Source organism: Lissotriton vulgaris, chromosome 3_2 (genome assembly GCF_964263255.1).
Source record: "Lissotriton vulgaris chromosome 3_2, aLisVul1.2, whole genome shotgun sequence".
In the NCBI taxonomy this organism is placed as follows: domain Eukaryota; kingdom Metazoa; phylum Chordata; class Amphibia; order Caudata; family Salamandridae; genus Lissotriton; species Lissotriton vulgaris.
Window position 1 is genome coordinate 182,537,404 of NC_141690.1, and position 22,554 is coordinate 182,559,957.

At 46.8% G+C, this 22,554-nt stretch overlaps 1 protein-coding gene across 1 annotated transcript in view; it reads left to right on the forward strand.

The window, feature by feature from the left end:
- Positions 1 to 22,554, forward strand: part of NOP14 (NOP14 nucleolar protein) — a 297,291-nt gene that overhangs the window by 243,825 nt on the left and 30,912 nt on the right. Inside the window, exon 13 of the mRNA XM_086964160.1 lies at positions 4,761 to 4,914. Coding sequence (XP_086820286.1) covers positions 4,761 to 4,914 — 154 coding nt within the window. The remainder of the gene's footprint in view (positions 1 to 4,760; positions 4,915 to 22,554) is intronic.

The window sequence follows — 22,554 nt, forward strand, 5'->3', positions numbered from 1 at the left end:
TGTCTATTCCCATGCATTGGAGTGGAACCTCATTGTCTTTTTCTAGTGGGGGCAGGTTTGAGTTTCTGATCTCCTTCGTTTATCAACAGTTTCTTGGGTATTCTACAAGTCACAGATCTCCTAGTTCAGGAGGCTTATTCACCATTCCTTCTTCCCATTGTTGACTTTGACTTCCTGGTCAGATAAACTATCATATGAACAGCTAGTCAAGCTATTCTATTACTTATGCTGCAAAGAAAGGCTTCAGTCTACTAGGTGTTAGTACAAGAACAAATGTGAATTTGGCCTTAACCTTTGCAGGCCCATTTAGATGATACTGTAACATAAATAATGTTTAGATTCAGGAATACTTGTAGTCCTTCATTGACATTTTCTTACAGTAGACTTTACCTCACTGTAATGTCTCAATTTAGTCCTTAGCTCCTCAATACACATGACAAATACCTCTTGAGATAGAAATCAGCTTCATGGCTATTACCTTCGCAAAAATGAATTGTTAATTTTATGCTCTCAGTAAAACAGTTAAACATTTTTATTTTTTCTTAAAAACATTGTGGCACTGAGTAGGGTCCTCTTTTCATATTACGTTTTTTGGCAGAGTTTTAGCATCTTAACCAGGAAATTAATGTCTTGGGAAATTTATCACAACCTAAATGTTTTAAAATTTTGCTTGGAACGAAACTCTGCCTTTCTGAAGTTTGTATTCATCACTTAGTGATCTCACTATAAGCATCAAAGTTGCAATTGCTATTGTTGCAAAGTGGATGTACTTATGCTTCCCCAAAGCCTACAACTCGAGTTCCCCTCCTACGAAACTCCATACTATTTCATCCAAAGCTTAAGCCGCATCAGCGGCTTTGACAGAAGCATTTGCTCATTGAAGATATTTTGTGGACACTAGTTACATTTCATAAACCTTGCAGTCTGAATGCATCATCACGCAGAAATGCTGCCTTAGTCTAGGACATAGGTCTTCAAACTGTCGGGCGCAGCATCCCCTCCGGGGGGGCGCGCACTCCAACCCACCACTCCTCTTCCATTGTTGCTTTGAGCGCGAAACACCTTGTAAGGATCAAAGTGCTTAACCCCCCGCTGCCGTGTGTCTCAGCTCGAGATGCTGCGAGCAGCTGAGGGCTCGGCAGGGCAGTGTCTGGAGTCTTATCTCCAGCACACCTAGGCTGTGCCTGCCTGGCTGGATTTCCACAGCACTCCCAAATGTATTGATTTATATGTGCATTGTTATAAAGCGCAGACATTACCCGGGTGTGTCAGAGCGCTGTACAATAGAGCCCGTTACATTGCAAAAGAACCGTGGAACACAAAAAAACATTGCAAAGAAAAACAGAAGACTAAAAATGAAGGTTACATAGACACAAATTCTGATAAAGCTCGCAGGAGAGAGGAATATACAGGATAAAATAAAACATTTTACAATGAGGAACGAACTTCCAAGAGGGTGGAGAATAAAAGTATTAGAGTGTGGAAATACATGTTTCCCAGGGAGGAAACATTCCTAGCAGGAAACTTTACCAGGAAGGCGATCAAAGGCAGGATTCAGACCAGTGGGGCTGGAATCTTGCAAACTATTCAAGAAACGTTAGTCTTTCCTTCTTGGCGTGTTATCATCTGCACCATTTGATTCTCTTAAAGGGAGAATCTTACAAGGAGACATCAAAAATTTCACCCGGTTCCCCTCAATCTGGGAACTTTTATCTCTGGATTCTGAGCAGACCTGTCTAGCAGAGCTTTTTTCACCACTGTTATAAAACATTTAATTAACGTTCCCCAGCAAACGTGTCACTCCTCATTCTAGTGACCGTTTAGTGTATTGTTTAGCCTACTAGACAGCACATCCAAAGTAGTGCATTAGATGCATTGTTTTCAGTACATGGTAAGGACTCTTTGGTTTAGCTAGGTGCCATCTTGGAAATAAGGCTTTCCTCTCTAAGAGCAACATGTTTTGCATTATGAGCAAATGTTAAATATGTAACTGCTCAATATTATTGGTCACATGTTTTTTAAAAAGACAACGGGCCTCATTTATGAGGTTTTGCCGCAGGGAAGCGCAGCAGGCCTTCCTGCTGCGCTTCCCTATGGCAAAAGAAAAGGTCAGGAATGCGCCGTATCTATAAGATACGGTGCATTCCTGTCCTTTTCCTCTGCGCTGGCGCACAATGGGCTGCCAACGCAGGCACCTTTGCACCATGGTGCAAGGGTTCCTGCCTTGTGGGATGATGATTTTAGTACAGAAAGGAAAACCACTCTGTACAAAAATAATCACAAGAGGCTTTTCCTCTTCCTATGTGTGCTGCAGAATGCAGCACACATAGAAAAAGGAAAAACAAGTAGAAATAAATATGTTTCTCCACGTTGTGCCTCCCTTACGCCTGCCCTGGGGAGGCATAAGCTTTTGGCACTGCCTCAGATTTACGATTTCTCATAAATCTGGTGAAGTGTCAAAAGGCCATGGATGTTGCTGGGAACGCCCCATCAACACCCATTGCACGCCCCTTTAACGCAGAAGACTGCGTTAAAGGGACTGATATTTATCAGGCATCATTAAGCCAAAAAAAGTGGCTTAGTGCTGCCAGATAAATATCACGCAGGCTTCTCCCCCACGGAACGTCACAAAAAGTGACGTTCCGATGGCGCAAGGGGCCTCATAAATGAGGCCCAATGTTTTTTGGGGTGGAAAAGACACACAAAAAAAATATCAGAGACATTATCTAGCGTTCACACAGACACACTTGATCAGCTGTGTCATTACTTCTCTTAGGCTCCCACTTAATTCCTCAAACTGAATTGTTTGACTTTGTTTCATTGTCATGCCCCTAAAAAAGTCTATAAGTGGCATTATAGTGCTTCTTCTATGTCCCTGACAGTATGTGTCATTGTGGTCTTTCCTCAATGTTGCCGGTTGAACGTGCCACTGCTGTCCATCTATATCACTTGTGCTATCCCCCTTTGTTCTACTTCTTTTACGTTGCTGGGTCTGTGTGCCGCTCTGGCCCTTCTTAAAAGTTGCTGTTTGTATGTGCCACTGTAGATTTTCTTCTATATTTATGATTGTTGTACTTCTTAAATATATTACTTTCTTAGAAACAGTAAATCCAGTCTTGCTCATATAAGTTCTGCCACATTTATTATTATTCTTGGTATTTACATCACAGTTACTTTACAGTTGCCATAGGTTCTGACTTTGGTTCTGGGGACCTGGTTCTGAGTCCTGGCATTGGCTCAACATCATGTGATCCTGGACAAAATCACTTAATTTACCAGTGACTTACAAAAAATGAATCTGACCTGGATTAAAGTCACTAGTGCTTGGTTAACATGTTCCAATCCCTAGAGCTGAGTCCACGAGCTGAGTCCACAAGCCTAATATAACAAATATTGTGAAGTATGGCTACCATCTGTCCTCACTTCCTTCATAGACCAAATTTAAATGCTTTCTTGGGTAACTATTTCTGAAGCTTTGTAAGGCAATCTTCTTTATAAGCCACTATGCTAACAAATTGACTCTTGATGCTGATGGAGAATATAGCTGTATATATCCTCTTGAATCACTTATATCACGTGTATGTAAATGTCTCCTAGGCCTTCTTGAAAACTGTGGCTGGCCTCCTACGGGCATGGCAACACCTGGCCATACTCCACAAGATCACAGATTTTTCAATTGTGTCTGAATTCATGTTTTATGGAACACCTTTTTCTGATATCTTGTCAAGGGGCAATGATGTGGTGCAACAGCCAGAGCCGATGACCGTGGAGCTGGGGAACCAATTCTTGGTGTTTGCTCAACATCCTGTGATTCTGGGCAAATCACTTAATCTCCCGGTGTTTACAGAAAATTTATGCGTGTCTGTATAATGTAAAAGATGCTCCTGTAAAGCGCTCCAATACCTTTGTCATGTTCGCTCTATATAAAACGGAAGAAAATATATTACAAAATTTTGTGAGCACTCCCGTTTCCAGGTACTGCTCCAGACTGGAAGTCTAGCACAACCTGAGGAAGGCAAAAGCAAGAATACATCCACACATTGTCCGTCTCTGTGGAGAAAAACAGGCACACTCCTCACCTGTGTTTTGGGATTGTTTTTACTAATCTATCCTAAATGTTGTGTTTTATGTGAAAAATAAAGCACCAATGTAATTTTTTATGCAAACTTTTTCTTGGAGACTTTTTAGCTTGAACTTTATATTATGCACAAGCACTACAAAAACTTTAGTTTACTAAACAGTCTCACTTTATTTAATATTATTTGCCCTGTATGACTTGGGCTCTGCAGGAGGGAATGGCCATCGATGTGTAAAAAGGGTCAGATGGGGGGGCTCAGCCAACAAAAGTTTGAAGACCAGGTCTAGGAAGTTCTCTATACCGATTTATTTTAAGCCTCATCATTTACTTTTTGTACATTTCGATTTTGCACTTTCTCCTGCACAGCATTCACCTTGCCTTTCTCTTATTATTCATCTGCTATGCTCCAAGCATGTGTGTTGAAACATGGAATCTGGGCCTGGACGGTTAGTGGCACATAAGTATAGAGCTAAGGAACTTGATATGAAGAGGTAACACTGGCACGTTGTCCCCTCAGAAGCAAAAATGGGAGAGGCTGTTTTTCAGACTTGCGGTAATGAAAGATTAAAGGGATCACCGTTAAAGCAATTGTTCTCGTTAAAAAACATGTATTCTGAACTTTAACTTTATTTATATAATCCTCAAAATCATGATGGTTTTTTTTCTCTCTATTTCTTTTTAGTGTCCAGTTCTGTCGCTTAAAGATGTTGCAGCTGGTTTGTTTCTGTGTTGTATTTTTATTGAGTATGTGTCCCTTTCAAAGAGGTTTGCTCCTGAACTCATTAATTTCCTCTTGGGAATCCTACATCTTGCAGTACCTACGAAGGGTGAACTGGGTATGTATATTCTACAAATATCATGCTCGAGACAAATTTGTTCTTCTCATATTAGTTTAACTGATATTAGGTGCTGTGATTGATATTTGCTTGAGATATACATGTTGGTGCTTTACTCGAGCTTGAGTGGGTCATGATGTCTCTCCTTCAACAATGGCAGTACATAGTGTAGTACACCCTGCACAGCAGCATGGTATATTTTTATGTGTACCTTCTAAAATAAAGATTTAACTGTAAAGAAAAAACGTTACAGTGGAGTTATAGCGGAGAAAGATAGTAAGATTTTAACATGTATTAAAAAATCTTTACAAATTCACAAAAAAGCATTACCGTTGGAAAAAAAACCTGAGAAATTGTCAGTTATACGAACCTAACGCCACTTTAGCCTTTTTGTCAGTGTGTTTCTATGTTTTTTTTAACCTCAAGTGAAATCATATTATGATATGTTTGAGGCCAAACCCTCTCCTTCGGCCATGCGTTTTCTTTTTCATTTGTTTTTTTATGTGCCTTTTGAAGTTCCTCTATTTTTGTTGGTGAATAGTTCACATTTTCCCCCCTTTTACTGTTTTGGTCTTGCCCTGGAGACTGGCCCTGTTACATGGATTACTTCCCTATCAGCTTTATATTTTAATTTTGGCGCACTACTTTTTCTTTTGCCTTGGATTTTTTGGCTTTCCGAATGCGCTCAGCCAAGGGCTACAAATCATGTCCTTATCTCGTTTTCCACTATCTTTGGTTTGACGAGCACATGTTCAGGCAGAGGATATGTTGTTTTTCATGCTATAACATTGTTGGTTTCATTAGCTCAAATGTCCAAACCTTATGTAGTATACTTACTTAATGGAAGTGTAGTTTAGAAGACTGCCGACAGTAGGATCAACCTATTTACATTGTGCCTTTGACAGCGTGATTATTTGGATACGATTAAAGAGGTAAACATGCTGTTATTGCTCCGTTTTAGGAAAAGGAAGCTGCTTTAAGTTGTGCGCTTTCAACTTTTGATGCTTTCTTATAGGTTTCAATTGTTGATTAAATAAAACCAATATCAAGAGATGCTTCCTCATGCTCTCCAAACTCAGCATGTAATGTGAGGTTGCTTAATAGTATAACCTGCAAGTAGACAGTGCAACACCACTGCAGTACTTCCTCCGCATCAGAGCAGCACCACTTCAGCACCAGATAGCATCATTAAGCACCACTGCAGCACCACCTGAGCATCACTCAGGAGCACCAGCACAGCCAGCTCCATCTCAGCCCCAGGGCAGCACCACCTCCGCACCAGCACAACCCCACCTCAGCAGCAATTTAGCACCAACGCAGTAACACTTCAGCATCAGCGCAGCACCACCACAGCACCAACTAAGCATCACTCGGCAGCACCAGCGCAGCACCACCACCTCAGCATCACTCAGCACCACCTCAGCATCACTCAGCTTTGCCTTTGCATCATTCAGCACCACTTCAGTATCACTCTGCACCACCTCAGCATCAGCACAGCACCATCTCGGCATCGGCCAGGGTCGAACTGGCCATAGCGGTCACCGGGCAATCCCCCGTTGCGCCTCATGGGTGGGGGCCGGTTATGGGCCCCCGGGGGCCGGTTTTGTTACAGGGCCGTTTCTGCAGAATTGCTGCAAAATCGGCCCTGTACCAAAATCGTCCGAAAACCGGTCCGGCAAAGAGCCAGGCCCGGTTGTGCTTCCCAGTCCGGCCCTGAAGAAAGTTGCCATTTTTCTGCCTTTACCAAAATTGCCTTTCTGAAAGTGTTCAGGGTCCCATCATTGTGAATGGCTCTCCTGGGGTGTGTTGTGTGTTTCTTCCAGACATAAGTACTAAAGGGGCCTGGGTGTAGGGAGAGTAGATCTTTCTGTCTGGGTGGCTGAGTAGGAGCTGTACCCTGCCCTGATTGCACTTTAAAGGACCCTGCCTGCAGCACACACAAATGATTCTGACACCAGGCCTGCCCTTGCATTTTTCCCTTTAGACAGTTTGGAGCCAAACCCAGGGTGTAGGGGAAGAACAAACCAGAACCAGTTTGGGAGTAGGCCAGGGGTTACCCCCACACAAAGGCTAACCCTAGGTATAAATGTGGGACCTTCAGAACCTCTCATCAGAACACTGTGAAAGGCTTTGAACCCAGGCTCCTCCAAGAGTCAGTTGGCTGTCTTCCAGTTTGAGCTAGAGGGACACAACAAGCTTCCAGAGTCCTCTATGCAACTGCCCGGCTGACCATCACCAACTCTACCTGCCTGAACTGTGCTGCTGGCTCTGCTGAAGTGAGTCCTGATCCCCAAGAGGTATCCCCCAGGTCCTGGACTCTTGGCGGGCATCAGCGTGTCCAATATTTGGTTAATAGCCAGATGACGTGGTAGTGGTAAGGAAAGTGAGTGTGAAGGTGTTTGGGATTGACAAAATGCAGTAGACAAAGTTGATAAATTGATTTATTTTTAATAAATTGTATTGGAGTCTTATGGAAGGCTAACTATGCAACTCTTACAATAGTAGAACCAACTTAGAACTTGGATATCAATAATGGATTTGCCAGTGTGAAAGAAGAGGTAAACATGAATCTTGCAAAAATTCATTATTTGTATAGTTGGCGTTGATGGTGACTCTGTTAACGCATGACAGCCCCATGCTGGAGTCAATTTAGACACCCAACCTTTAGGTGGAGGGACAGGTGAGTGTTGAGATGAAACTCCTCTCCATTGCTTGTAAAACCAAAGCCATCATGCCTTGTCTATTTATCTGGTTAGTCCCATATTTTTACTGCAGAAGTTTCCAGTCCTCTAAATCGACGGCAAGTGCTCCGTCTTTTAAATTTTCTGTTTGTCATCAAGTCAGTGCTGGGATACAACCAAAGTTTATCCCCACTATGAGTGAGGGTAGCTACTGCCCTCATTCCCAGGCAGTGCAGTACTCGAGGACGAAATGCAGTACAGGGATTCAGGGCTTTATTTTACTTGTACCCTTGATGGTGAGACAGTTTGCTGGTGTTCCCAGGTTGAAGGCTCTTTCAGTCGATCATACAAAAGGTAACTTGCTTTCCTCCCTTGTGGGATAGGTGGCTGCTGTGTGTATGTATTACATGCACTCTGAATGGTGAGGTTCATTTGGAACCATTGTGCACGCTGCGTAAGTTGGTTGTCCTCCATCAGCAGCCTAGGTTTGTTTGGGTGAAGCTGCCAATCTGCACAAACTACTTCAGGTGATGCCTCTCCTGAAACGTGTTTTTTGCTGGTGGGTGGCGGGAAGCTGACAAACCATTTAGAGTAGGGTTTCTACTTCTTGGGGAACACTCACTAGTCCCCTCTTCCTATGTTGTTGCTGGCTGCCTAGTTAAGTTCAACAGTACCACCCCACAGACCACTTGGACTGACCTGTAACTCCTGGCTGCAGAGTCCAGTAAACACCACAAACAACAGGAAACCACTTCAGCACACGACTCACCTTCTACACCCCGAACCGCCAGCTCCGCTCTGCCAACCTCGCCCTAGCCTCCGTCCCTCGCATCCGAAGAACGACCTCTGGTGACAGATCGTTCTCCCACCTCTCCGCCAAGACCTGGAACACCCTCCCCATCCTTCTACGGCAGACCCAGAACCTGCTCACCTTCAGAAGACTACTCAAGACTACTTCGAGCAGTAGCAGCCCCCCTCCCAGCGCCTTGAGACCCTCACGGGTAAGTAGTGCGCTTTACAGATTCTCTGACTGACTGATTGATTGATTGATTGAGTATTGGATGTTTTAAATAAAACTGACTTATAGATTAACTCTAGCCTCCTTGTTTGGTCTCAAGAGTAGACTGATTACTGACCCAATAGATCCGTACTTGGTAAATCATCTGGATGCACTAGATGCCTATACACATGTCGGAAAGGACATCTGGCCAGGAGTAGATGCTGTGTTGGGTTGCTGCTCTTCTCCTATGCTGGGCTTATGTAGCATATGTAGCCAGTACGAATGATTGTTTCTATGAACTGAGGCGAACAGGAGAACTTACCTCCTAAACGTAGAGCCAAACTACTTGTTACCATTGACTGAAAGGACCAGATGTTCGGGACAACACCAGTCACTTTACTTGAGGTATGGTCGTAGTTGGGGTTTTGAGCTTCTGAGCATAAGGAATCTTTGTGGGACACATTTTATTTTTCTGGGGTGCTGGAAAAACCACAGTTGGAGCTTCAACCCTATTAGTTGTACATTTTGGCACCAAAGATTGGACTAGTACCAGAAGTGGATCCAGAATTGGTTTATCTGTATCATTTGGGTTCGTCTATTTCCTTTGCTGGAGGAATTCCCCATGAACGTCTGTAGGCCCAGTGAAACCCAAAACTACCAAAGTCGACCAAGGGCAGCACATTGGGATAATATTGGGCATAGTCTCGAAGATAATTATAACATAGTGCATAGAAGCTGTAAAACCATTTAGAATTGTATCTTGACCTCTGAAGATGGTAATTTATTCAGGGTTTCTTTGCAGATTCTAGTTTTAACTGTTGTATCAACTCTTAACAGGAAGGTGTATAGTTGTTCTTAAATAACTGTATAAGGAACGTATGGAGAGCTATTTGCAGTCATACGGTATCCAGGTTTCTAACCCCTGCCACCTTTTAGATTTAGACTGTGCATCACCTAGAGAGCGTTAAGTTGCCAAAGGTTGTTATCCAGTTGGATTTCAGTATTATCATGGCCCCATGTCTCCAATGGTTTACAACAGATGCTGCCAGTAAACCTTGACTGCCCCAGGACCACAGGAAAACGTCTCGGTGAGTGTCTGTCAGTTGGGAGGGAGATTAGAGAGTATGCCGATAAACCAATCCACACAACATATGAGAAGTTCAGCTCGAGAGACACCCAGTTTCTGGCATCTTTAATACATTTAAATTGAAGGCGTGATAAAGCATGGAAAACAGAAGTGCTAATTGCTTTGATAGATAAATGGTGATAGGTGTTCTCCTTGAGGCAGATGGTGTAAAGCCAAAGGATTCAAGGCTGAGTCTTGAGGGACTCCCATTGATAGGTGAGTATTTAGGGATTGAAAAGAGCACTAGAAGGATGGTCTGAGAAGGCGAGGTAGTAGTCTAGTGTTGTGTCAGTGAGTCTCACGGAGGTAATTGTGTAGACTGCTGCTAAGTCAATAGGAAAGATGATCTTGGAGATGTTATTGTGTTGGACATAAGTGATACGTAGTACCCCAATGTGAGTGAAGTCTTGATGAAGTATTTTGGCTGAAACCTTCTTGCAGAAGGCTGAGTTCAAGAGTTTTGAAGAAAAGGAAAAGTTCTAAAAGTAGATGGCAGTTTATGGGAGTTACAGAAGCCATTGTTTTTTTTTCAACTAATTGACCACAGCTATTTTGTAGCTTTGTGGATGCATGCCGGAAAGAAGGAAACATTTAAATATCTGGAGAAGAAATCAAATAAGCCAATGTAAAATATGGGAATAAGCCTGTTAGGGCTAGGAAGAACACAAATGTTTGGAGAAACGAAGTGCGCATTGATTTTAAGGAAGATGTCTGATATCATGTTGCTAGCCAAAAGATTAGATTGTACTGGTAAAAGGAAGTATAAACACGAGAAACTAATGAAGTGATGTGATGAAATTGCGATAATAAGTAGCCTTAGCAGAGTCAAGAGCTATTGTGAGGTCTGTTACCTAATACTTTACTTTTAGATTTACTCCACCTATGGAATACAAACCGGGGGTTTCAGAACTCCAATGTTTGTGAGAATCCAGAAAGGGGATTTTATGTTTTTTCCACTTGAATGTAGCAGTGCTCTCCCTTCTATCCGAGAAAACAAGTGGGACAATATATATATGTCAAACTTATTAGGAAGTTATGATTCTATACTGACTAATGGTGTTCCAATGGGATGTAGAAATGCCATAAAAGGCTTTGCTGTATTGAAGTTGACCTCTGGAAAAATGTGTCTAGATTTGAGGAACCCATCTTCTCAATACCAGGTTGAGCTAATCAGTGCCATGCATTGCATATTAATGGTACACTATTCCTGGTTGGTCAAATGCATATTGTTACAACCAGCATTATTATTGGGTTTTAGCAAAAGGGAAGATTGTACGGGATGCCAGGCAAAGGGTAAAGTGATTACCAGGGACCTGGTGAGGCCCCTGAATGCTTTGTAGTGGTATAGGGGACAGCAAATTGGTGACTATAAAAACTTGGATGCAGGGGTCAAGATGATATTTGGGGGTGCAAATGAAATGAGGAACTGTGTAGGTTTTCAGTAACAACAAAAGAAGTGACTATGCAATGGCTTCCGGATAATCCCAAGAATCATTCGTTCAGGGGTTAAGCGGGCATTGGTTGGTTGCAGGGACTATAAGAGCAGCAAGAGTTGCTGGCAAACAAAGTTCAAAGGAAATCCAAGAGCCAGCTTCCTTGCATATCTCAGACCTTTGCTATCTATGCATCTTCCTTAGAGGTTTCAGTGTCCCTACGACGTGCTATAGTTTTGAATATGTATGGGTTAGATGTTAATGCAGTTGCTTTGTGAGAGTTCTACAAATGTCTCAATAGTAGGACACTGATTGGGAATGGCTAATAACCAGTGCTTGTGATTTGCTCTTGGGTGATCCCTGTGTTGGGCTATATAGTTGTCAGCATTATTGATACCAGAAATTTTGATTACTTTCTTGAATATCATGGGCCCTACCAATATGGGATGTAAACGGGTGGAAAAACAGAATAATATAAACCTATTCTGAGACCTCGAATAATTAAAAACCCATATATGGGAAAAACAAATTAATAGAAGTGTCATTTGGGCAACAATATTAGTTTAAAAAAAAGGAAGTACAATTAAAAATTAACACTAATTTACTAAATCAAGGCACCTACTTAGCCCACATATTTTTAAATGAAAATATATTGTGTGTTGGGAAAATTAAGGTGCGGTAGAGAGGCCTACACAAAAAGGGGGAAATGGAGGTTCGCGGAGGGAGAATTAACTAATTCAAAAGAATGATTGAAATGGGGAGGTTGCAAGGATATCTAATTAAAAATAGTAAGGAAGTAACACGGAAAAATGGGTTTTGGGAACAGAATCCAAGAACACAAAATTAAAATAGGAGTGCGGGGAAGGGAAGAGGGGTGAAAGAAAATGATGTGTTCACACCTTGTAGAAAAACAGAGTAAAAGCTAATTTTCACGATTAATGCCATTTACATCTTTAAAAAAACAAACTGTAAAAGGCAATTTTGTAAATACATTTGTTTCCACCAAATAGTAAATGCTAGTCAACTTAAATTTTTTGATTACAGTTTAGGTGAAATTGTTTCTCAGAATTTGTATTTTATTAACAAGTGTTTCCAGTTAATCACATGTGGCCTTCTCTGAGTATTAACAGTTCCTTTGAATCCTTGTTCCTCTGTTTGCATAATACCTTTTTTTAATTCAGGATCATCACATTGTGTTGGAAAGATTCGGAGCTCTTTCCTTCCTCGCACATTTACTAGGTGCCACTGATAATTATAGTGCCACACATTGATGCTGCTCTGCTCAGATACATTATTAAACAACGAAACAAATGCCAATACCAGATATTGCTTGATCAATTTTAGATTTAACCTATATGAGAAAAACATAAAGGTCCGTTTTTTGATTTGCGTCACTAGTTTATTTATTTATTTGAACACTAGTGGTAAAATTTGTTTTCATTAGTAACCAACTTTGTGTATATACAAAATTCAAATACAGTATAATATTTACAAGTGGTTCATAATATACAAAAACAATTTACAACATTTTTTTTTTAAACACATCCGAGCTTTCACACTGGCCAAACCATTCATCCATCTACACTCATCCAACAGAAACAGTACAAATCCTAAAGGTCTAATGTCAAAAAGAACAATATATATATCGGTTTCTTTAAATATACATATATACAATTTTTACATTTCAATGTTTTTTTCTAAATGTGGTATATAAACGTAAACCCTTTTTGAATGGACCTATTTAAAGAAATTATTTCAATTTTTGACAAAAGGACCAAACAACCGGTCGACGCGTTTCGAACTCCCCAATGCGGAGTTCTCCTCAGGAACAACAATCTACAACGACAAACAAACATATTTTAGGACTTATAAACTTAAGATTCCATTCTCAGTATTACAGTCACAACTCCCATGACTGCCTCTGCCCATACCTTAATGTGGTGAATAAAGCACTCCAACAGTAGATGGCATTAAGACGATAGACAGCTGTAAGTAGGAAGACATAACATACATTTCTGTAGTAGGGGATCTCTGTGTATAGTCATAATCTAGTGAATAGTCCCGCCCATGTGCGTGGACCCCGGCAATCAAAAATAATCTCTTAAGTTGTCAAAATCATGCAGGAACTGCAAAGACACTTAAGAGAGAATTTAAAGACAAATAATGCAGCCTATGTCCACAGGCTACACTGTCCAGTACTTCAACTAGAAATTCCACCAAAAATCACCACACACAGCCCAGCCTGCTAGTTTCTACCATAGAGAAACCTGCCTCCCCCAGTCCAAGACTCAGGAATGATAGAGAGGAAGGTAGGGACAGACAAGCCCCATAGGCTGCCATTATGTGGCTTAAATAGGATACTGTGCCTTTAAGAGAACTTTCCAGACTTCTCCCAGTATCCCAGAATGCATAGCAGGTCCAACTTACTTTCAGTTCTTTTTTCCGGCTCCTGCTTACAGGACCCTGGCATTGAGCTCTCCCTTTTTCAAGGGTTTATTGAATTCGTTTTTGCACTTTTTGACTTTTAAAAGTGTTGCAGTTACTGCTTGGTGTTCTCTTCTCACTTTTGTGCTGTTTTTTAGGCGTTTTGGGGCTCCGAAATGCCTGGCCTTTTTGTTAAGTGCCCAGCATGTGAGAGGAAGAAGGCCAAAAGCGACCCCCATGATGTCTGCATCGTGTGCCTTCCAGAAGATCATGGCCCTGAGGAGTGTGTTATCTGCCAGCAACTTTCTGCTAGGACCCTCAGGGACAGATTGAAGATCAGGCTGGCTGGCCTGGAGGATAGGCGCCAACGTGCTGCAGGTGGGTCTGGGCAGCCTGGGAGGGATCCCTCTGCCTCTGCTGAGGCCCCTGGGGGGCTCCCCGGGGGCAGGAAGTCCAGCCAACGATCCCATTCTCCGTCGACGTCTAGGGCTTCGACGACGGCGTCGAGAGGGATGACGACGGCGTGCTCCCCGTCTCCCCGGGGCTCCGGGTCGAGACGGCGTGACGGCTCGACGGCGAAGGAGAAGCCGACGTCGAAGCCGCCGTCGACGTCATCGTCTTCATCGACGTCGAGGTCTTCATACCGACGCCGAAGGCGCAGGGACGTGTATCGGCGCTCGCCGTCGAAGCGGCACCGACGCTCGCCGTCGAGGCGACACCGTCGGTCGTCGTCGAGGCGACACCGCCGATCGTCGTCGAGGCGACACCGCCGATCGACGTCGAGGGGCCCCTCGACGTCGGGGACATCAAGACGACGACGACGATCGACGTCGAGGGCGGACCGCCCGACGTCGAGAGGGCGACGTGAGAGGTCGCGCAAGAGGAGATCGACGTCGAGAAGTCGACGATCGACGCCGAGGATGAGAGGGTCGACGTCGAGGGGACGACGTTCGACGCCGGAGTCCAGGAAGCGCCGTTCGACGCCGGAGAAGCGTCGTTCTGCGTCCAGCAGACAGCGGTCAGCGTCGAGGAGTAGGTCTCCCTCTCCCAAACGACGCAGAGGGGGCTCTAGCCCCAGGAGTCACGCCACTTCCAGTGGTCGCAAGAGGAAGAGGTCGCCTGCGGATGGGGATGGATCTCCGCAACCGTCCCCTAAAGGGTCACCGGGCTCGGTGTACTCGGAAGTGTACACTCCATCTCGACCCAGGACTCCTACTCCTCCACCCGTACCGAAGGAGGACCCTCCGCCCATACCACTTCCTACGGGGGATCCTGCTCCACCTCCGGTCCCACCGCATGGGCCCACCCCGCAGCCGGTGGTTCCTCCGCCGAGGTCCACTTCACTGCCTGCTCCTCCCAAGGGGACCCCGAAACCGAAGCCCCGGGAGGATCCGAAGAGTCCCCGTGAGAAGCCACGGAAGACCCCTCCTCGCAAACCGAAGGAGCGCCCTAGAGCTGGCAGGTCTCGTTCTCGCTCTAGGCGCAGATCTTCCACGAGGTCGAGACACCGCCATAGGAGGCGCGAATCTCGCTCTCGCACGAGATCGTCTGGGACCAGGGACTATTCACCTACGCTGTCGGGGTCGCCGGACACCAGAGTGTCCCCGATAGATGACCTGGTTGCCTTTCAAGACGTCCTGTTGAGGGGCGCGGCGAAGCTAGGCATTACACTGACAGTGCCTACTCCGAAGACGTCCGTCATTTTCGAGACTCTGCATCAGAGGCACATGTCTCGTCCCCTCCTGCCCTTGGTGCCGGGCTTGGAAGAACCGGCTATGGCGCTGTTTCTCACCCCGGCTGTGACGAGAGCGGCCCCGTCCAGGCTACTAAAGAAATACCGGGCTCCCGACTCGGATCCGGCCTTCTTGAGAGCGGAGCCTCCGCCTGACTCCGTCATCGTCACGGCGGCCCGCAAACAGCACGCCACCACTCCGACCTCCACGGTTCCCCCAGACAAGGAGTCTAGGTGGATGGACTCGGCGGGGCGAAAGATCTGTGGGACTTCCGCGACATCCATGAAAGCGGCGAGTGCCACGGCTCTGTTGGGGCGTTACGACCGCGCCCTCTGGGACTCCCTCGAGCGCTTTGCGGAACATCTACCTCGGGAGCAGCGTGAAGACTTCATGGAGGTCCTGAGTGAGGGGATGCTGGTGGCCAACCAGATAATCAGCGCGGCTGCGGACTCTTCCCTGTTGGCTGCTCATGGGTTCTGCCACGGGATCAACCAACGGCGCCACGCCTGGCTCCGGCTGACGTCCCTGAAACCGGACGCGCAGCAGAGGGTGGCCAATCTGCCGTTTTCCGGGGAGACCCTCTTCGGGAAACACGCAGATGATGAAATGGCCCGCATGAAGGCGGAGGCCGAAACGCTGACGGCTGTGGGCCTGGAAAAGCCCAAGGAAACCAAGAAGCAGTACCGCCCTTTCCAACGGCGGTTCGGAGGACAAGGCCGAGGACGGGGACAGGCTTCGGGGCACTCGCAACAGCAGCGGCCGTTCCGTAAGCCGTTCCAGAAGCGGCAGAAGGGCAGAGGAGGCCAGCAGTCGGCTCCGGCGCCCAAGGGCCAGGCGGGGTCTAGGCCCTAGGAACTTACTTCCCCCGGATCCGTTACCCACTCCGGTAGGGGGAAGCATCCAACTTTTTCTGGCAGAGTGGAGAAAAATTACTCAGGACAAGTGGGTGCTGAATATTGTTTGCAATGGATACAGTCTTCGGTTCACCAGCCCCCCTCCAGCGATTCCCCCGGTCAGCTCGCAGTTTCAGCTGCGCGAGCTTCAGGCGGAAGCGGATATCCTGTTGAGGAAAAGGGCGATAGAAGGCGTACCTCTGTCTCAGAGAGGAAGAGGTCTGTACTCCCGGTGTTTTCTGGTTCGCAAGAAGGACAAGAACGAGTTCAGGCCCATTTTGGATTTGCGACAGGCAAACAAGTGGATTCGCAGAGAAAAGTTCCGCATGCTGTCGTTGCACCAGATCTACCCTCAGTTGCAACAGGGAGACTGGCTTTGCGCTATAGACCTACAGGATGCTTACTTCCATGTGCCCATTGCACACAAACACAGGAAGTTCCTGCGGTTCCAAGTCGGCACCAATCACTATCAATACACAGTACTCCCATTCGGACTGAAGTCTGCGCCAAGGACATTCTCGAAGTGCATGGCGGTGGTAGCGGCACACCTGAGGAAGAACAAGGTGTTCGTCTACCCGTACTTGGACGATTGGCTGATCAAGGCATCCTCCTTCTCGGAAGCGCGAGCACACTTCCAGAAGACGTGCGTTCTCTTGAACAAGCTGGGGTTGCACATCAACATGGCCAAGTCTGTCCCGACTCCGGTCCAATGCATACAGTACTTGGGAGCCTCCATCGATACGCTGTCAGCAAGCGTGTCTCCTTCGGAAGAGCGACGATTATCACTCCTTCGGAAGGCTCTTATGACGACTCCATCTACAACAGTGAGGACGGTGTCTTCTCTACTGGGATCGATGGCCTCTTGTATCTTCCTGACGCCGCACGCACGGCTGCACATGAGACCGTTGCAGGAGTGCTTGGAGGACCAGTGGGATCAGAGGAAAGGATCTTGGGACGACAAGATTCGCCTGTCGCTGCATGCCCTTCAGTCCCTGAAGTGGTGGTGTTCGGCTGAGAATCTCCTCAGAGGGGTTCCCTTTCACAAGGACATTCCCACGCAGACTGTCGTGACGGATGCGTCTCTTCTGGGATGGGGAGCGCACTCCGGGATTCTGCAGATTCAAGGCACGTGGTCGCCGATGGAGGCCACGTATCACATCAATTTCCTGGAACTCAGAGCTGTTCACTTGGCGCTGAAGGCCTTTCTTCCGTCCTTCCGGACCAACTCTCTGCTTGTACAGACGGACAATACCACCACAATGTATTACCTCAACAAGCAGGGGGGCTCGAGATCGCGCACTCTGTCGCAGGAGGCGCAAGCGATCTGGCACTGGCTCCTAGCCAGAGGACTGACGATAACGGCCACCCATCTACCAGGTGTGCAGAATGTTCAGGCAGACGCACTGAGCAGACTGCTTCAGGAAAACCACGAATGGGTCATAAACGACGAAGTACTAGGAGAAGTCTTCGCAAGGTGGGGAACTCCAGACGTAGATTTGTTCGCCACCGCCGAAAACAGCAAGTGCAGAGACTTCGCCTCCAGGTACTTCCAGCAAGGGACGCTGGGGAATGCGTTATGGATCGACTGGACGAACAGCTTTCTGTACGCCTTTCCTCCCATTCCCCTGATTCCGGCGGTGCTCATCAAGCTGGCCCGGTCCAGGGCTCGGATGATACTCATCGCCCCGGAGTGGCCCAGGCAGTGGTGGTTCACGGACCTACTTCACCGGTCTCTCCTTCCTCACATCAGGTTGCCGTGCAGGCCGGACCTTCTCACGAAGTTCGGGGGACGGATGCTACACCCCAACCTCTCGTCTTTGAGTTTGGCGGCATGGCTCCTGAGATAGTGCAATATGGCCATCTGAATCTGCCCGACGATTGCATGGACATACCTAAGGAGTCCAAGAGACCTTCCACTCGGACTTCATACGCTTACAAGTGGAAGAGGTTTTGTATCTGGTGCCAGTCTAAGAACCATGATCCTACGGCCTGTAAGGACGATGTCATCCTTCCTTACCTTTTACATTTGGCGCAGTCTGGCCTTAATGTGCATTCCATTAAGGTTCATCTGGCTGCATTGACTGCCTACAGGAAATGCCCTTCACAGACTTCCTTTTTCCAGATCCCCGTGATCAAAGATTTTCTGGAAGGATTGAAGAAAGTATTCCCTCCTGTCAGGCTTACCTCGCCTTCATGGGAATTGAATGTGGTGCTGTCCAGATTGATGAAGGAACCTTTTGAACCTATTCATAAGGCTTCGTTGCAGCACCTGTCCTGGAAGGCGGCGTTCCTCGTGGCCATTACATCGGCCCGCAGGGTGAGTGAAATTCAGGCGTTGTGTTGTAATTAACCTTATACTGTATTTCATGCTGCTAAGGTTGTTATGCGTACTCACCCTAAATTTCTTCCCAAGGTTATTTCTGACTTTCATGTCAACCAGACTATAACTTTACCTACGTTCTTTCAGAACCCTTCATCCCCAGCGGAGAGGTCTCTCCATTCTCTGGATGTTAGGAGGGTGTTGAAATTTTATCTGGATAAAACCAAAGATATCCGTAGGTCTGACCAGTTGTTTATCAATTATGGATCGGTCAGGACAGGTCTTGCGACCTCTAAGCAGTCCATCTCTAGGTGGATTGTGTCCTGCATACAATTGTGTTATCAGAAAGCTAATAAGACCTTAGGAGGTAAGCCTAAGGCGCATTCCACCAGGGGCAAGGCTGCCACGACGGCCCTGCTCCGTAACGTGCCGATTGCTGAAATCTGCAAGGCAGCCACTTGGAAGTCGGTTCATACCTTTGCTAAGCATTACTGCCTGGACACTGACGCCAGGGCAGATGCTCAGGTTGGGCAGGCTTCGCTGCGGAATTTGTTCGCACAATAGTGGCATTATGTATTTATTCTCCACCGCCGCTTAGTTGTGGGGATGGGCTTGCCATTCTATTCACTAGATTATGACTATACACAGAGATCCCCTACTACAGAAGGAGTAGTTTCTGTCCTGTAACTCCAGTTCTGTAGTAGGGGTATCTCTGTTATAGTCATAAGCGCCCTCCCTCCTCCCCGGTGGAGAATTTTTCATGTGTACAATGCTGCAGGTCTGGCGTTTTATACGCCTTCAAAAAGAACTGAAAGTAAGTTGGACCTGCTATGCATTCTGGGATACTGGGAGAAGTCTGGAAAGTTCTCTTAAAGGCACAGTATCCTATTTAAGCCACATAATGGCAGCCTATGGGGCTTGTCTGTCCCTACCTTCCTCTCTATCATTCCTGAGTCTTGGACTGGGGGAGGCAGGTTTCTCTATGGTAGAAACTAGCAGGCTGGGCTGTGTGTGGTGATTTTTGGTGGAATTTCTAGTTGAAGTACTGGACAGTGTAGCCTGTGGACATAGGCTGCATTATTTGTCTTTAAATTCTCTCTTAAGTGTCTTTGCAGTTCCTGCATGATTTTGACAACTTAAGAGATTATTTTTGATTGCCGGGGTCCACGCACATGGGCGGGACTATTCACTAGATTATGACTATAACAGAGATACCCCTACTACAGAACTGGAGTTACAGGACAGAAACTACTCCTTATGTATCACACTGTCTAAATGTGCCAACTCATGTGCTCAGACTCGGGTTATTCCGGAAAGGCAAACAAGCTTACCTTAGACAAGAATTTTTAATAGCATTGTCTGTGGAGAGAGCAAAATATGTATAAGGATTTGCATTTACATCCTGTTTTGAAACAGAGTGCGTAAACCTCAACGTCACGCTCACCGTTTATTGGAAATATTCAATTTCACTCAGTTTTTGGCGTACGTATGATTCAATCGCCCGAGCCCTGCAGGAAAAGGAATCGAGGTTCCGAAGTTACTAATATTCCCGATTGGGTTCATTTTCACGGGGCACGCAACTTCGTTATGTTCTGTTCTGCTCAAAAAACAGTGTTGTCTGTCTAACAATGTTTACTAGATATCTTGCAACTCTGTCACAAGCACACAACTGATTAAGCTTTTGTTGAAACCACTCAATTTCGGTCAGTACCACTTTAAGAACCTTCAAAAGCCCTACGGAGATTGCGACCACGTGACCGCATGTATGGCCAATAATAGCGCTGGTTATTCAATACCGTATCTGCACACCAGGCAACTTCATTTTGGATGCGGGTTTCTGCAAACCTTGGTAAGTGAACACTTCGTTGTTTGAAATGAGGGGCTTCCACCCAATCGGGAATATTAGTAACTTCGGAACCTCGATTCCTTTTCCTGCAGGGCTCGGGTGATTGAATCATACGTACGCCGAAAACTGAGTGAAATTGAATATTTCCAATAAACGGTGAGCGTGACGGTGAGGTTTACGCACTCTGTTTCGAAACAGGATGTAAATGCAAATCCTTATACATATTTTACTCTCTCCACAGACAATGCAATTAAAAATTCTTGTCTAAGGTAAGCTTGTTTGCCTTTCCGGAATAACCTGAGTCTGAGCACATGAGTTGGCACATTTAGACAGTGTGATACATAAATGTATGCTACGTCTTCCTACTTACAGCTGTCTATCGTCTTAATGCCATCTACTGTTGGAGTGCTTTATTCACCACATTAAGGTATGGGCAGAGGCATTCATGGGAGTTGTGACTGTAATACTGAGAATGGAATCTTAAGTTTATAAGTCCTAAAATATGTTTGTTTGTCGTTGTAGATTGTTGGTCCTGAGGAGAACTCCGCATTGGGGAGTTCGAAACGCGTCGACCGGTTGTTTGGTCCTTTTGTCAAAAATTGAAATAATTTCTTTAAATAGGTCCATTCAAAAAGGGTTTAAATTTATATACCACGGGGCGTGGCTTAGCGGCTGAACATGGTGGTCGCTTAGCTGTAGGGCTCCGTGAGCGAGGCAGTGACCCCACTACAATCCGACCACTAATCCGAACTTAATCAACCTCTGATCGGAGGAACCCGGCTCTAGGACTGAGCGGGAATCACCCGGAGGCAGAACGGCCGAAATCGGATGCCGGGAAGCAGACTTCTGTCATCCGTCGCCAGGGGGCCTGCAGCGACCCTGCGACACCGGGCTCCGGTGGGACTAGAGGCCGGGCGGAAGTAAGTGCGACTCGGCAGAGGGCGACCGGAAGGGCGCACTACCCGGCGCCCCCCCCCAGTGACAGTCCGAAACCTTTGGCCGGAGCGATCCCCCTGGCACCCCCGAGTGGCTGTGTTCCAACTCGCCCGCAAGTGAGAGGGGTCAGCGAAAGGCAGCAACGAGGAATCAGCATTGGCACACTAAGTCCCCCTGCAGTGAACGATACCTACGGTGAGAGGCGGACGGAGCGCCCGCTCGGCAAGGGCCCTACGAGACGGCTGCCAGTTCCCCCCCCCCCCCCCCCACCTTACCCCCCCCCCCCCCCCCCCGAAAATACAAAAGACTGCACACGCGCAACTCGCGGCATTTGCCGCTACGAACAGAACTGTTGAGCAGCGCACTTTGATAGGAGGCGGACCTCGCCCCCACACGCGGCTGGGGGAAGAGAGAAGAGCTGGGGTGCGGCAGAGGGGGGCACGAGGGCCAGAGACCAACGGAGGCGCGGGGCGGGGGCCGAAAAACGACATAAAGACCCATAAACTGCCAGTGGCCAGGTAGAGACGCAGATACCACACCACTCGGGCACAGCAGGCACTGGAAGTGTGGTCTGGCATTGCAGCACCAGACAATACGATCGCAGCGGCAGGCAGGGCCCGAGGGCAAGGTGGAACAAAGAGTGTCAGGCAGGCTACACGATGCATTGGGACTGACTCGGGTCTGACTGCACATTCAACACGCAGTGGAAACGGGTGAGCAACGCCACTGAGGCCCACCTTTATCCTGGTAGGCACAGACGCCCCCCCCCCCCCCCCCCCCCCCCCCTTGGGATCACTCGCCACAGAAAAGGTAGACAACAAGGGTACCGAGAAGAAACATGGCTGGCAAGGGCCCGAAAAACGCCTCATCGCAGTTTAAACTGGAGAAATTTGCATACGACAGACAGGCGCACTCCCAGGCAGAACCGCGCACATCAACGGGGAGGACGCCAGAGAACGATGGGACAAAAAAAGCAACACTTGATGACGTGATGAAGGCGCTGGCACAAGTGCAGGCAACAGTGGGGTCCACGGCCACCGAGGTCTCACTCCTTAGGGCGGACTTCCAAAAAATGGGAGAAAGAGTGAAACGGGTCGAGGTGGTCACTAAATCTCTGATTGAAGACGTATCAGACCTACAATTGGCAATGGAACGAGTGGCGGCAGAGAATAAGACACTGAAAGAGAAGTTGGACGACCAGGAGGGGCGCTCCAGGCGCAACAACGTACGAATTCTTGGGGTCCCGGA